The 16,719-nt window shown below is 44.5% G+C and overlaps 1 protein-coding gene across 7 annotated transcripts in view; it reads right to left on the bottom strand.

Moving 5' to 3' along the window:
• MINK1 (misshapen like kinase 1) overlaps positions 1-16,719 on the bottom strand; it is a 503,992-nt gene that overhangs the window by 180,883 nt on the left and 306,390 nt on the right. For 4 of the 7 annotated variants that reach the window (XM_069215741.1, XM_069215740.1, XM_069215743.1 and 1 more), the window contains exon 14: positions 16,578-16,664. The exons of the other annotated variants lie outside the window; for them this stretch is intronic. In XM_069215741.1, coding sequence (XP_069071842.1) covers positions 16,578-16,664 — 87 coding nt within the window. The remainder of the gene's footprint in view (positions 1-16,577; positions 16,665-16,719) is intronic. 7 annotated transcript variants of the gene reach the window in all.

The raw sequence follows: 16,719 nt of genomic DNA, 5'->3' as shown, positions 1-16,719 counted from the left end.
GGTCCAATGCCAGGTTATGTCTTATGGCAAACTGCTGTGTGGTTCATTTAACACACTAGTGTTCAGAAACCTCTCGCATGTGGCAAACTGAGGAAGGAAAGTAAAGTAAATTATGCAGCAGTCTGCTGGGATACTGAGAGTGTGAACGGCAAGGCTGTAGGGTGTCATTGTTTGCAATGCAACAAAATGTAAACACATGTAAATGAATTGTGCACATACAGCAGTTAGGTAAGCAAAAAATGAAGCACTGTTTTATAATTCAGAAGGGCGATGGATTCAAATTTTAATAGGATCAAAACATTTTAAGGGACTTTACTTGGTGATGCACAAATGATAAATATTAACTGAAATTCTATTTCTGCGCATCATCATTTGTATGCAATAGTTTTATCAGTAAAACTGTATGTCTGTGGAAATTTTGTGATCATTTCAAAAGAAAATGTGCTCTCTGTAAATGACATTGTGCTGCCACACGATGCTTTAATGGCATTAATGGTCTTTAAAGCTAGGTGGGTCACAAAAGACTGTAGTTCCAAAAAGTGGGTCTTGGCTCTGAACATTTTGGGAACCAATGCTTCAGAGGCAGCATGACCCTTTATAGGCAGCATGATCTGTGCACAGATTACTATAGTTGATAATTGTTAGGCATTCCTTAAGTCTTTTTTTATCACAACAGAAATTCACAACTCTCCGACCATTTAGTGGAAAGAACTCTCCACTGCGCAAAATAGGTGATGAAATAATGTTGGTAATTGTCTGATTTACATGGAAATTCAAAACAAACTTAGATACGAAATTAGGGCGTGTCCACATGACATCTTTTTATGGAGCACATTATATTGTTCACAGAAAAACAATTCTTGAATGTTTGTTATTATAGCTATAAAGAAAGCTGGTTTCCATTGTGCTGTGAGGAAGACTTGTCAATGTGTTTGGATGGAGCCATCATCAGTCTTTAAAGGATAATGTTCAATTCCTACAAAAGGCAGGGTTTTCTCAGTGGAGAAAGCAATTTTTATCACTTTCTAGGAAATACTTAACCACAGGGATTTTGAAAAAGGTGGTTTGTGAAGGGTTTTCCTGTAAGCATGGCTGCCAGGTGGACTTTTATGGAGGAGAACTGCAAACCTTATCTGGCCAAATGAAGAAGGTACCTTGATAGAGCCATTTCTTGACAGAGGTAGGGTTAATGTTATTCACACAACACTCAGTGCAGAATCTCTTCCACCTAAATGAATGCGAAGCTCCCACAGATGACCATTTGGATTCTTGTAGAATGGCCGTACACTAATGCAGGAATTCCAAGCTTCCACACTGAACGAGTTCTGGAGCCATGCTGCCAAACCCAAAGATGGTAGTTTGAGATGTAGAATCTGGCCTCCAAACTAGTCAAAAGTAACAGTCTGCATGGCAGCCTCCTGTGTGGTCGCTCCGACAGATGAAGATCATCTGTGAACAGCTAGTGCCAGAGCAGTTCTACTAGAATCATTCTGGCTGTTGAGTAAGAGAGTTTGCTATGACTGTTAGTAACGGGGAAAATCAGCTGACAAGCATAAAGAAAACATCCTCATCAGTCGACCCATATGGCATTTCCCCTTTGTTCCTGGTTCGTAAAGCCTCACGGTGAAGTCTGGCCATTTTTTGTTTTCTGCACATGTGAACAGATCTATTTGAGTGAAGAACAAGTCACTTACCTCAGTGACATCTTATCTGGTAAAGACCATCCAGCCACAGATTCCTCACCAAAAAATATTCCCCTTTCGTCAAACTGAATTCCTGGCATACCAGTAGATGGCGTAGAACAGCTCTGCATAGGTATCATCCGTGCCAGAGGCGACAAGCGCAGTGCCTATATGAGTGCGTCCGCAACAAGCTGACTTCAGTTTCCGCGCCACAAGCACAGAGCCTTGGCAGGTCAGTGTCCAGAGTGCAGATCCCAAGGACCTTTTTAGGTGGAAAAGGCCAGGTCGCAGAATAGTGAGCACGGGAGGGTAGGTAAGGAATTTGCAGCTAGATAAAGTCTCTACCAGATAAGGTGTTACCGAAGGAAAGTAACTGGTTCATCTGATAGAGATAGCGGATTATTTATCTTAGAATAGACACCAAAGCAGTACCTCTCTAGAGGTGGGTCTGCAAACTGACTCGGACCAAAAAGTCCTGGAGTGCTGAATGGGCGAAATGCCAGTCATGATGGACCTGTCGACGCAGTAGTGCTTTCTGCAAATGTGTACAAAAGTTTAAACTGAGATATTCATTCTATCCTAGATGCACTGGTGTGGATACACCGCGACTTTCAAATAAAAGGCACTCATGAAATCACATTCACGCATCACAAAATGACATCTTAATGTACTTCTATTTAGCAATGTAGTGTTCTGACCCATCGGGTGAGGGACTGAAGATTCAGAAGGTCTCAGAGTGTCACAATATCTCCTCAGTAAGTCCTCAGTATCTCCTCGGCTACTCTTGTGTCCAAGAGATCCTTTACTCCCTTTAACAGCAATGGCAGATGTTCTGGCTTTAACTTCTTTTGCATATTGTTTGGAGAGAGGTTGAACTCTTTAAGCACTTCACTTGGCACCCACTTGTCTAGAGTAACTAGGACCCGTTTTTGTGGACATACCTCAGTCTCTGTAGGGCGGGTGACATGGTTAGGTAGTTACCCTGCTGAGTATTTACTGCATTGTAGAGGACCAACCGTTTCTGTTTGCACCTCTGACTTTTATCTCGATTAGCACTACTGATACTATTTTTATTACGTGCTGCTTCTGAAAGGAACTAAAGCAGAGGTAGCTCGATGAAGCTGGTCATTGAGGAATGTGAGGTAACTCAGCCGTACGATGATAGCAGCACAAAAACGACTGTCAGAGGAGACGAGTCTTCGAGTGGCCGCAAAATATTACCAGACTGGATACTTGGCAGTTACAGTGGGAGAGAGTGTGTACCAAAAGATGGCGACCTGGTGCAGTGATCTTCCCTCAAACCATTACAACTTACGCATGGCTGCTGAGAGACAATGCTGAGAGGTCGAACTTAGGCTTTTTATGCGGAGTAACAGTTACTGAGCTATGCGGGTTCTAGTGCGCCAAGCAAAGACTTTTATATTCAGTCCTTTTGTTTGACGAGCAGCCAATGAAGAGAATTAACAGCTGCAGTGGCACAGAGCTCTTTGTAATCTGACCACTGCCTTGACTGGGGGTCTGATGTAGACTGTTGCAAGAAGTGATTTTTAGCAGTGGTCAGTGCTGTATAATCAACCAGGATGGATGAAGAGGCCTTTGGTTACAACACTGACCTGGGTGAAGGAGGAGAGTTTACTTTCGAAGGTAAGTCTCAAGCTCTTGATAGATTTGAAAGGTTTTGGAGGATGGCCAAGAAATGTGGCATAGATAGGGATCAGAGTCTCCAGCTTTTCAGGAATAAAGAAAATGATCTTTGTTTTAACACCATTAAGTTATAAGCAATTATTCTTCTACGCTTTCAATGTTATAGAGAATAAAGGACTTTTGGGGGTTCTTTAGGGATTTGGAGGTCTATCTGCATGTCAATGGCATATATATGATAACCGAAGAAGCTACTGAGCTTCCTTGTAAAGAGGAAATCATGTATGTGTTGAAGAGAGCGAGGAGAGGTGATCCTTCTGGCAAGCTGCAGATGAGGGTGGCAAATTTTCAAAGAGATCGTAGAAATGATTACATACTTCAAGTTCTGGTTCTGCACTTTAGGTATCTTCAACAAAGTCATGAATACTAGATTCATTACCACGCTACAAGTGGGGAACCTAGAAACTTTTTATCCATGTACATGTCCATACAGCCACAAAGCAGGTGGAGTCTCCAACATGTCTAGATGTGGTGAAACACTCTCCAAAAACATTTCACAGGCAAGATTTTCTGAAGTCTGCCGAAAGCCATTTAAAAAACTACACTTCAGTACCAATAACACCAACTGATACCAACATGTCTAAGCAATGAAGAGAAAAGTAGCCTGGTAAACTTACATTATTAGACTTTAAAAAGCACTGTCTCCTATAGGTTTCCAGGATCTACCCCAACCCACCAAGCCTAGTACTGGAAACTGACTCAGTCACTTCTTCTAGAAAGGAAATAATGGACAATCTGGCTTGGGAGACATTTTTAGGAAGGGAAAGCCTTGTTAAAGTGGTTCATATCTACTCAGCAGAGGTGGAGTTGCTGCTTTGACAGTGGCAGATGTGAGATTTCTCTTCTGACGATTTCAGTAAACCTATCACCAATGGTCTTGCCGATGTCATCAATTCAAGGGTCAGCATGATCACTGATAGCTGAGGTGCCTCCATGGGACTATTCAATTTTGAAGCCCGTTTCACTAGTGAAAGGTGGTTATGTCATGCACCGAGAGAGCCATATTGGAGAGGCTGTGGGAGTGCATAAAGACTTTTAATCTTCCTCATCAGAAAGTGACTAAAAGGTGATAAGGATGGAGATCCATGTCACCTAGGCCTTCTTGGTGTATGTAGAGAGCCTGAATCTCACAAAGGAGAATGAGGGGTCTGAGGTGGCGGTGCGTGGGCCATTACAGAAACTTTGTGGTGACAGGCGGGGTTTCCGTACCGGTGCAATTATATCTATTGCAAAACCATTTCAGGAGACTAAGATTAAGAGGTTGCAGCAGGGTCTGCACTGTGCCCTCTGCAAAGATAACAAACAAGGAGGCTCAGTGTTCCTCAGACAGTTGTGCAGCAGGTGGCAGCCTAAGTCTTTTCTAAGTTTCATCACACACAGGAGCGAAGCCCGAAGTCAAAACTCTCAGTGACCATCTTGGCGATGTTGAGATGTGGTGTGACAGTGGTAACACTGTTTTTGGAATGTTGTGATGACCTAGAACACACAGTATGAAATGATGGCTAAGGTGAAGCCATTGCTTGAAATGTTTCAACATTAAGGGAGACACAGTTACATACTTCAAGTGCCTTGGCATTGAAGATTTGGTCGTCTTTTGCTGTCAACAATGGAGCAGGAAGGCAGATGATGAGAATGACAATGTTAATGTCATCTTTCCAATTTATTTCAGCTTTTTATGCCTTTTTCCTCCATGTATCTCCCTCTGTGGGAGTCTCTGGCACCGTCTTGTAGAAACACAACATTCCCTAGTGGGTCTTTCATTCTCCTTTGCCCTTAAATCTTTCACCTTGGCACAGAAGCGCTATACTTTCTTTCTCCCACAGGAGAGGCACTTAAATCAGGCTTTCTGACAGGAAAAACTGCTGCACGTGGAAAGAAATACTTAGCTCACTTGTCAAATGTAAATGACGTTCAGTGAAGGCAAAAAAGAAGGAATTTTGCAGACTGGTGTGAACATACCCAGTGTGTCCTAGGATCAAATGGGTAAAAAAGCACATCTGACTTTCTGAGGCAACTGCAGTGGAAGCCACTGGAGCCTTAAAGGGTTGGGGTAATTTAACAACACTTCTAATCAAGCCTATCAGGTTGCACTTACATGTTACAGGTGACGCAATGTAGTTTTAAGAAAGCTTTTTTTGGCCCAAAAAAGAGTAAAATTGGGAAAATATTGCCTAGGATGGGTGTTTTGGAGAGTGTTTTATAACATCAGTACATGTGGGACTCTTCTTTGAGGATATAGGGACTTCTATTCTGACATGAAATGTTCCAATTCCCTGAACACAGAGGGACGCAATTCATGAAACCCCTATAATGAAGGACCAAGTGTCATCTAATAGGTTGTGTTGGTTAGGAAAGATTTAAACAAATTGAGTCCAACGCCTCTTTGTATAAAGAAGGACTCAAAACAAGAAAGGAGAATTTTGTGATTGACTCTTGAAAGCTGCAGACAAATCTGGAAGGAAAAATGCACAGCATTCATCACTGGCTTTGAATGAAGAGTTCTTCTTGATGTTCAATAATGCTGATTTGATGCACCCCTGAGGGTAAAAATCAGACTGAAATTTGCTCAGTGTCTTTTCCAAGTACGTAGAAAGTTGCTAAGTGGCCACCGCTTCAAGTGTTTAACAATGGAGGGGAGGCCAGAGATCAGTCTATAACTGGCAATCATGTCAGGGTCTGATTAGGGTTTCTTGTGGGTAAGGCCAACTAGTGGCATGTTTCTGTTTGTTGGGGGCATCTATGGTCAGCAGGGGCAATCTGACACAAAAATCAGTTCTGGGTAGCCAAACGTTTGGGTTTGTTAAAATATTTCTAGATCACTGGAATGAATGACTCTGAGCGAGTGGTTGGGAACAAAGGGGTTGGGAAGCCCTATGTGATGGAGGAGGAAGGTGACAAGTTGACTGGAGTTCAGCATTTTTATTAACGAAGAAAGCCATAAGGTTTTCGCAGATTTGTTGTTATGGAGGCAACCGGAAGGTGAGAAAAAGGTGTGTGAATTGTCTTTGATATACTCAAAAGAGTTCTCAGCTTCAGCAACATGAGATTGGAGGTGTTCACTCTGATAATGGCTGCTAAGTAGCAGCCTCTGTTGGCCCAGGCAGGAAGCTGTTATTTTTTGGGGGGCGGTGAATCAGGGTTTTTTCCCCCCAGCATTTTTTTTTAATATTCTACCTATACTTTTTGGGAGGAGCAGCTCTGTGGAGAACCACTTGTTGAGCGAGTATGTGAGGGATTTCGGCTTCTTTTTGGATGCAGAAGAAATCTTGCGCAATGCAATAGTGGTGATAAGAAGATTGTCTAAGAGGACCAAAGGATTCAGGTGACGCCCTGTTCAGTACAGGCAGATGAGGTCCTGGGGTCTGAACAGGGGGCTTGCGAAAGGTAGAAAGCAGTGACGGGGTTGTCGTGCGCGGGGGAGATGTATAGTTGGGGGAATACGCAATTGTCCATATTGTGCACAGGAGTTTGGCAGCTTGCCTGTCCTTATTTTGAAGACTCATAGTAGGATGGAATGTCTGCAGAAGGGGAGCACGGATTGAGCAAAGTCCCTCAGCACGGCTTGGAATGACTGGACTGGTTTGGGAGGGGGGGGGGATGTGATACAATAATCATGGCTGTGCTGATGGCCGCACAAAGAGGTGACACCTGACAGTGTTGACGAGTGTATGAAGAGCTCACTCCTGGTGGTGTAGACGACCACGTGAAGAGGTAGTTGAAGGGTGTTTTATTGAACACAGTATGAAAAGATAGTTCAAAGGTGCTCAGAAAAGAGCATGAAACTAGCTCATGGTTGTGCTAATGTGGGGGTAAATTAGATACTTCCTAGATGAGGGAAGCGCAAATTGATAATTAATGGCTGTGAGTACTTCATGGCGTGCTGATGGAAGTATTAGGAGGTACTTCAGGGCTGTATTAAAGAAAGTATGGAGAGATGCTTCTGATGAAAGTATGAAGAGGTAATCAGGGCTGCGAAGATGAGCGGATAAATAAGTATTTCATGGCTGTCCTGATGAGCAGATGGGAAGTTACTCATACCTCTGAGTGTGACATGCTAGGGCGTGACTGTTTTGAAGAAAGCGTGAAGAGACTGCTCATGATTGCGTTGATGGGAGTAATCCATAACTACATGTTGAGGGGAGTATGAAGGAGTAAGTCACAGCAGTGTTACTGAGTGTAAAGAGGTGATTCATTCTGGGGTTGGTGAGAGAACTTCACGGCAGTATTGATGAAAAAACTAATTTCTATGACCCTTCATTGCAGCCACTTCTCAAAAACAGATTCTCAAGTGAACAACATGGTTTTGACACTGGAGTCACTCCTTTGTGGCTCCCCAAATAAAATACACTTATTTTGCGGAGGACAAACCAGCACACTGGTCTCCCAAATAATCAGATGTCCAGACATTAAGCCATCTAGGATCTCTTTCAAAAAGTTCACTTCACCACCTCTCTTCTATCCCTAAGTATCTGAGAGTTCTCTAGAAATACAGGTCCACTCTGGACAACATACCATCTAACAAGTGTGGAACCAAACTACTCCAAAAGAAGACCGCTGTAACCTCAGATATGATATTTGCAAACAATAACATTGAGAAGTTTCATCAGAGAGTGGAAAACACTTTCCCTACTAATAAATAGGACAGAATAATGATTTCAATCCATTTAGGGGGTCATTATGATCCCCGGCGGTTCAGCCCGCCATGCCGGCGACGGGTAAAAAGACCGCCACCGGCATGGCGGGCTGAACCGCCATATAATGTACACATGGAGGACCGCTATAGGCGGCCCTCATCCACCGCCAGGCTGCCTCCGACAGGCAGCCTGGCGGTAGAAGGAATCCTCATCCGACAGGGTAGCTCTGCTGACCCTTTGATAATGATCCCTACAGCCACCAGACTTTCCCTGGTGGGTTCCCCCACCTGGGAAAGGCTGGGGCAAGGATTGGTCCGGGGCCCCTGTGCAGTGCCCCATCGCGCAGGTCACTGCCCGATTTACGAGCAGTGATCTGCGCGATGGGTGCAGCTGCACCGGCCGCACAGAGGCCACCAGCAATGTCCCGGCCAGGCATTCTGCTGGGACGGAGGGCAGAAACAATGTTTTCCGCCCGCAGGCCCAGCAAAATGTTCATTATGCGGCCGGCGGGGTACCAGGGGGGCTGGCGGTCAGTTAAATGACCGCCAGCCTGAACACGGCGGTTAACACCGCCGTGTTCATAATGAGGGCCTTAGTGTCTGGTATCTCAGTTAATTCCATCACCTTTCCCTTTCAGAGAAACAGGTCTCATGCTAAAGAATGTTACTTACCTTTGTTAATGATCTCTCTGGGGATACTCAATATACCTGCAGATTCCTCAACTCTTTAATCTGCAGGTAGAAGTACCCATCAGAAAAACAGCACATTTTACAACAAAGGAAAACAGAGGAAAGAAATATTTGTTAACATAAAGAAATGAAGAAAGGCCGATGTTACTGTGGAGGCAAGGCAATCTTAACTCAAGCAGAAGAATGAAAATGTCACTTACCCAGTGTACATCTGTTCGTGGCATTAGTCGCTGCAGATTCACATGTTGTGCATAGTCCGCCGTCTGGTGTTGGGTCGGAGTGTTACAAGTTGTTTTTCTTCGAAGAAGTCTTTTCGAGTCACGAGACCGAGGGACTCCTCCTCCTTTGTTCCATTGCGCATGGGCGTCGACTCCATGTTAGATTGTTTTCCCCGCAGAGGGTGAGGTAGGAGTTGTGTATGTTAGTAATAGTGTCCATGCAATGGAATGAATAAGTATGTACCAAATAAGGTTTAAGTAATATATTTACAAATATACAAATGTTGAAGATAACTTCCAAACGGCTACAGGCTCCCGGGGAGGCGGGTGGGCACATGTGAATCTGCAGCGACTAATGCCACGAACAGATGTACACTGGGTAAGTGACATTTTCCGTTTGATGGCATGTGTAGCAGCTGATACACATGTTGTGCATAGACTAGTAAGCAGTTATCTCCCCAAAAGCGGTGGCTCAGCCTGTAGGAGTGGAAGTAGTCTGAAATAAAGTTCTTAGTACGGCTTGACCTACTGTGGCTTGTAGTGCGGATAGCACGTCTACACAGTAGTGCTTAGTAAATGTGTGAGGCGTAGACCATGTGGCTGCCTTACATATCTCGTTCATTGGAATGTTTCCTAGGAAGGCCATGGTAGCGCCTTTTTTTCTGGTTGAATGTGCCCTTGGTGTAATGGGCAGCTCTCTCTTTGCTTTGAGGTAGCAGGTTTGGATGCACTTAACTATCCATCTGGCTATACCCTGTTTTGATATTGGGTTTCCTGTATGAGATTTTTGAAATGCAATAAACAGTTGTTTTGTTTTCCTAATTTCTTTTGTTCTGTCAATGTAGTACATTATGGCTCTTCTGATGTCTTATGTATGTAGTGCCCTTTCAGCTACTGAGTCTGGCTGTGGAAAGAACACTGGTAGTTCTACCGTTTGATTTAAGTGGAACGGTGAAATAACTTTTGGTAAAAATTTAGGATTGGTTCTTAGGACTACCTTATTTTTGTGTATTTGAATAAAAGGTTCTTGTATAGTAAACGCCTGAATTTCACTTACTCTTCTTAGAGATGTGATGGCAATGAGAAATGCAACTTTCCACGTTAAGAATTGCATTTCGCAAGAGTGCATGGGTTCAAAAGGTGGGCCCATGAGTCTTGTTAAGACGATGTTGAGGTTCCATGAAGGAACAGGTGGTGTTCTTGGTGGTATAATTCTTTTTAGGCCTTCCATAAACGCTTTAATGACAGGTATCCTAAATAGTGAAGTTGAATGGGTAATCTGCAGGTATGCAGATATTGCTAAGAGGTGTATTTTTATGGAAGAAAAGGCTAGATTTGATTTCTGTAAATGTAGTAAGTATCCCACTATATCCTTTGGAGATGCATGTAATGGGTGAACTTGCTTATTATGGCAGTAGCCAACAAATCTTTTCCATTTGCTTGCGTAGCAGTGTCTAGTGGATGGTCTTCTAGCTTGTTTTATGACTTCCATACATTGTTGGGTGAGGTTTAAATGTCCGAATTCTAGGATCTCAGGAGCCAGATTGCTAGATTCAGCGATGCTGGGTTTGGATGCCTGATCTGTTGTTTGTGTTGTGTTAACAGATCTGGCCTGTTGGGTAACTTGACATGGGGTACTACTGACAGGTCTAGTAGTGTTGTGTACCAAGGTTGTCTTGCCCATGTTGGTGCTACTAGTATGAGTTTGAGTTTGTTTTGACTCAATTTGTTTACTAGATATGGAAGGAGAGGGAGAGGGGGAAAAGCGTACGCAAATATCCCTGACCAGTTCATCCATAGAGCATTGCCTTGAGACTGCCTGTGTGGGTACCTGGATGCGAAGTTTTGGCATTTTGCGTTCTCTTTTGTTGCAAATAGGTCTATTTGAGGTGTTCCCCAAATCTTGAAGTAAGTGTTTAGAATGTGGGGGTGAATCTCCCATTCGTGGACCTGTTGGTGATCCCGAGAGAGATTGTCTGCTAGTTGATTTTGGATCCCTGGGATAAATTGTGCTATTAGGCGAATGTGGTTGTGAATTGCCCATTGCCATATCTTTTGTGCCAGGAGGCACAGCTGTGTCGAGTGTGTTCCCCCTTGTTTGTTTAGATAATACATTGTTGTCATGTTGTCTGTTTTGACAAGAATGTATTTGTGGGTTATGATGGGTTGAAATGCTTTCAACGCTAGAAATACTGCTAACAATTCGAGGTGATTTATATGCAGCTTTGTTTGATGTACGTCCCATTGTCCTTGGATGGTGTGTTGACTGAGGTGTGCTCCCCACCCTGTCATGGAAGCATCTGTTGTTATCACGTATTGTGGCACTGGGTTGGAAAGGCCGCCCTTTGTTTGAATTTATACTGTTCCACCATAGAAGCGAGATGTATGTTTGGCGGTCTATCAACACCAGATCTAGAAGGTGACCCTGTGCATGTGACTATTGTGATGCTAGGCACTGTTGTAAGGGCCTCATGTGCAGTCTTGCGTTTGGGACAATGGCTATGCATGAGGACATCATGCCTAGGAGTTTTAATACCATCTTTGCCTGTATTTATTGTGTTGGATACATGGCTTGTATAACCTTGTGAAAATTTTGAACCCCTTGTGGACTTGGAGTGGCTATTCCCTTTGTTGTGTTGATTATTGCTCCTAAGTATTGCTGTGTTTTGCACGGCAGAATGTGAGATTTTGTATAGTTGATGGAGAAACCGAGTTTGTAGAGGGTTTGTATGACATAATCCGTGTGGTGTGAACACTTTGTTAGGGAGTTGGTTTTGATTAGCCAATCGTCTAGGTACGGGAATACGTGTATTTGCTGCCTTCTAATGTGTGCAGCTACTACTGCCAGGCATTTTGTAAATACTCTTGGTGCGGTTGTTATACCGAACGGCAACACTTTGAATTGGTAATGTATTCCTTTGAATACGAACCTTAGGTATTTCCTGTGCGAGGGATGTATCGTATGTGGAAATACGTGTCCTTTAGATCTAAGGTTGTCATGTAGTCTTGTTGCTTTAGCAGTGGTAGCACGTCTTGTAGCGTGACCATGTGAAAGTGGTCTGATTTGATGTAGGTGTTTAGTGTTCTGAGATCTAGGATTGGTCTCAGTGTTTCGTCCTTTTTTGGTATTAGAAAGTACAGTGAGTAAACTCCCGTGTTTTTTTGTGTACATGGTACCAATTCTATTGCGTCCTTTTGCAGTAATGCTTGAACTTCTAGTTCTAGAAGGTCTAGATGTTGTTTTGACATATTCCGTGTTTTTGGTGGGACATCTGGAGGGAGTTGGAGAAATTCTATGCAATAACCATGTCGGATAATTGCTAAGACCCAAGTGTCTGTTGTTATCTCCTCCCAAGATTTGTAAAACTGACTTAGTCTTTCCCCCACTGGTGTTGTGTGAAGGGGTTGAGTGACTTGTGAGTCACTGTTTGGTTGGAGGGGTTTTTGGACTTTGAAATTTTCCCCGGTTTCTAGGGAATTGTCCTCCTCTGTACTGGCCCGAAAGCCTCCCCTTTGGTACTGTCCCTGGTATGTAGCCGGTGTTGATTGTGAGGTGCTGGCTTGTGTGGCTTGACCCCGAAACCCCCCTCTGAAGGTTGTTTTGCAGAAGGTGCCGAAAGTGCCTCTGCCCTGCGGGGAATAGAGTGCGCCCATGGCCTTGGCTGTGTCAGTGTCCTTTTTCAATTTCTCAATTGCCGTGTCGACTTCGGGTCCAAACAATTGTTGTTCATTGAACGGCATATTGAGCACCGCTTGCTGTATTTCCGGTTTAAAGCCAGATGTGCGCAACCATGCGTGCCTTCTTATGGTTACTGCAGTATTTATTGTTCTTGCAGCTGTGTCCGCTGCGTCCATAGAGGAGCGTATTTGGTTATTGGAGATGTTTTGTCCCTCCTCAACCACTTGTTTTGCCCGTTTCTGAAATTCCTTGGGTAGATGCTCGATGAGATGCTGCATCTCGTCCCAATGGGCTCTATCATATCGCGCTAGGAGCGCCTGAGAGTTGGCGATGCGCCACTGGTTTGCAGCTTGTACTGCGACCCTTTTCCCAGCTGCGTCGAACTTGCGGCTCTCCTTATCCGGAGGTGGTGCCTCGCCTGATGTGTGCGAGTTGGCTCTCTTGCGAGCTGCCCCTACCACGACTGAATCTGGTGGCAGCTGTGAGGTGATAAAAGTAGGGTCCGTGGGCGGTGCTTTATATTTTTTCTCCACCCTTGCAGTTATCGCTCTACTCTTGACAGGTTCTTTGAAGATCTGCTTTGCGTGCCTTAGCATTCCTGGAAGCATAGGCAGGCTTTGGTAGGTGCTATGGGTGGAAGAGAGGGTGTTGAAAAGGAAGTCAGCCTCAACAGGTTCTGCGTGTAACGACACGTTATGGAACTCTGCTGCCCTAGCTACCACCTGTGCATACGCTGTGCTGTCCTCAGGTGGTGAGGGCTTGGTAGGGTACGACTCAGGACTATTGTCTGATACTGGGGCGTCGTATAGGTCCCAAGCATCTTGGTCATCTTGGCTCATGGTGGTATGAGCCGGTGAATGTGACGGAGTCTGTGCCGGTGATACATGAGTTACAGGTGGAGGAGAGGGTGGCGGGGTTACCTTTTTAACCACTTTTGTTTGTGGTGTTTGTTCCTGTGTTTGGAACTCGAGTCTCCTTTTTCTCCTGATTGGGGGAAGGGTGCTGATTTTCCCTGTCCCACTTTGTATGAAGATCCGTTTTTGTGTGTTGTCCACGTCAGTGGTCTGCAACTCTTCCTCAAATCTGTGCTTGCGCATTTGAGAGGACAGTGATTGTTCCTCTGAATACGAGCTGGCAGTCGGTTCGGTTGCCGGTCGTTTTGGCACCGAAACTGTGTCTTTGCTTGTTTTCGGCTCCGAGGAGAATTTCCTCTTTTTCGGAGTCGAGCCTTCTCGGCGTCGATCCTCCTCGGTGCCGCTGTCTCTGCGTCGAGCAGCTTCGGTTCCGCTGTCTCGGCGTCGATCTTTTTCGGCAGCAGTGTCTCGGTCCCGAGATTGCTGCGTGCCTGTGTCTCGACCCGAGTCGGACGATCTCGGCACCGGTTCGGCCTTTTTCGGTGCCGATGGTCGGTCACCTACTTTATGGGTTGAGCCATGGCCTGTTGGCAGTGGCATCCCCTGGGCCTTGTCTGTTTTCTTGTGTGGTGCTTGTTTCGACGTCTTACTCACGGTTTCTTCGACGTCGAATTCGTCCGAGTCCGATTCATGAATGGAGAAGGCTTCCTCTTCTTCTCCTTGTTCCTCGAACCCACGTTGTCCTGTCGGCATGGCCGCCATCTGTAATCTTCTGGCTCGCCGGTCACGGAGCGTTTTTCGGGACCGAAACGCACGACAGGCCTCACACGTCTCTTCCTTGTGCTCGGGCGACAGGCACAAGTTACAGACCAAATGTTGGTCTGTATATGGAAATTTATTGTGGCATTTAGGACAGAATCGGAACGGGGTCCGTTCCATCAGTGTCGATCTTACACGCGGTCGGGCCGACCAGGCCCCGACGGGGGATCGAAATTACCCCGAAGGGCTACCGGAGCTCTTCACGATTCGGTGTCGATTCTATTCTAACCCGATACCGAACGAAACAATACCGACGTAGTTTTGCGAAGTTATGACTATCTTTCCGTCCCGAAACCCGGAGCGAAAAGGAACACGTCCGAACCCGATGGCGGAAAAAAAACAATCTAACATGGAGTCAACCCCCATGCGCAATGGAACAAAGGAGGAGGAGTCCCTCGGTCTCGTGACTCGAAAAGACTTCTTCAAAGAAAAACAACTTGTAACACTCCGACCCAACACCAGACGGCGGACTATGCACAACATGTGTATCTGCAGCTACACATGCCACCGAACAATTACATTATTAAAGAACATCGACAACATTCTTGTAACAGATAATAAATCTGATGTTTTAGCTAATAAGTTAAATAGAGGAGCATGCACCACAAATGTCATTGAATATGACTGATGAGCAGAAAAATATGGGCTGAATATGCTTAATAGACTTTTAACTAACTTATGACTGGAGAAAGTGATATGAGTGAACGGAGAACCCAGCAACAGCTAAGGAGAGAAATGGAATGACCACGGCTGCTGGAACGAAAGAGCGAAGAGAAAGAGGGACTCAGAGTGCCATGATAGCGTTACAGGAGTCCAATAACTGAAAACTCAACTTTTACACTGACTAGATGGCTTCTATGAGGACTTGGACCAGGGCAACGATATTGGTAGAGCTGATACTTACGTAAAGTAAAATAGTTAAATGAATCCTTTAACTGCTTGGACAACATGCAGGTGACCGTGTGGGGCGGTACAATGACTGACACAGCAGTGACATGGAAGGAGTGGTCAAGGGAGTGCTAAGAAAGTGGTCTTCACAGAATCAATGAAGGTATGCAAAGAGCTGGACTGAATGTGGGGTGAGTGTGTGGGACAAAGGCAGGCAACAGTGGAAATGTACAGACACCCACGGACTTCTGGGTCCTATGGCCATTAAGAAATCAGTGGAAAAGTCTGCATACATTCTTCACATGCTGACTGGTGTTGGCAGAGACCAGATGAGAACTACAGAATAACTTCTAAGTAAGGGAAATTAACAATATGAAACACTTGATGGGGTCAAATACATTGAAAATGCTGGTGCGTGCACTGCACAGAATCTGTGACTACACACAAGTAGAAAACAGGACATACCGATGCTTGCAAAGTAAATACTGGACTGAAAGAGCTGCGGTTATCTTGATAAAGTTCGCAGGCAGAAGAGATAGACTAAGATGAATACAATGACAGCTGAGAAATAAATGGATAAGACAGGGTATACAGAGTTTAGACGATAGCCAATCATAGCAGGAACGGTGGAAGGATGGAGGTCCATACAGATGCTTAAATGTAAATGAATGGGTTCGAGAGCAAGTCACTAGATTGGTTGAATGATCAGGAAGAAACATTAAGCTGCAAAGAACTTGCAACTGCGGAAGAAGAGCTTTAAGAACAGTGGTGCCAAAATGAGAACATAGACAGAAGGTACAAGAACCACACAGGTTCTATAACTTCCAGTACAGCAGAGGGGTAGACTCCGCACTTCAGCGACTGGAGGATTTGCAGGAAAGTAGATTGAATTGGATTGTATTGTGACTGGAAAAGAAAAAGATGGGCTGAGTGATAATTCAGATGATGGTCTACACTACTGAGAACAAAGGGAACAATGTAAACACTTTAATCAAACCTTTAATGCACTGTAGTGGTATTTGTCTTTTCACGGCTAAGATCTCACTTTGTGAACAGATCTGTAAAACGAATTATCCTGGACACGTCACACATCAATCGTGTTCCTTGAAACAACGGCTGCATTAAGATTTGTCTGTAAATCAAGCTTGATTACTTGAATGAGCTTGGACAGTCAAACACAAAAGCCAGTATTGTAACCTGCGTACACGATTTCACAAATGGTGTTATCTTTTGAAGATGTTGAGAAGTGAAATGCACATCCAAGGATTTATGAATGGTACACCCATGAGTGACAGGAATGATCTAGCTAAGGTTGCAATCATTTAAAGACCTTTATCTTCAGTGATTGACATATGAGAAATGACCTGGCAATAAAGAAATAAACATGAGCAGGTGATGTGAGGCACCATTTACCAGAAGAAGGGCCTGTTCTTGCAGGAGCTGCTGCTGAAGGATCTCTAACTGTCTCTGTTCCTCCTCTAATTTGTGCCTTATATATTCCTGGAGAGAAGAGAAAGAGAGAAAAATAGAAAGGGAGACAGAAACAGAAGAAGTA

Source organism: Pleurodeles waltl, chromosome 12, assembly GCF_031143425.1.
Source record: "Pleurodeles waltl isolate 20211129_DDA chromosome 12, aPleWal1.hap1.20221129, whole genome shotgun sequence".
Taxonomy (NCBI): Eukaryota; Metazoa; Chordata; class Amphibia; order Caudata; family Salamandridae; genus Pleurodeles; species Pleurodeles waltl.
The sequence above is the reverse complement of the archived record's forward strand: the minus strand, read 5'-3'. Positions and strand labels throughout refer to the sequence as shown.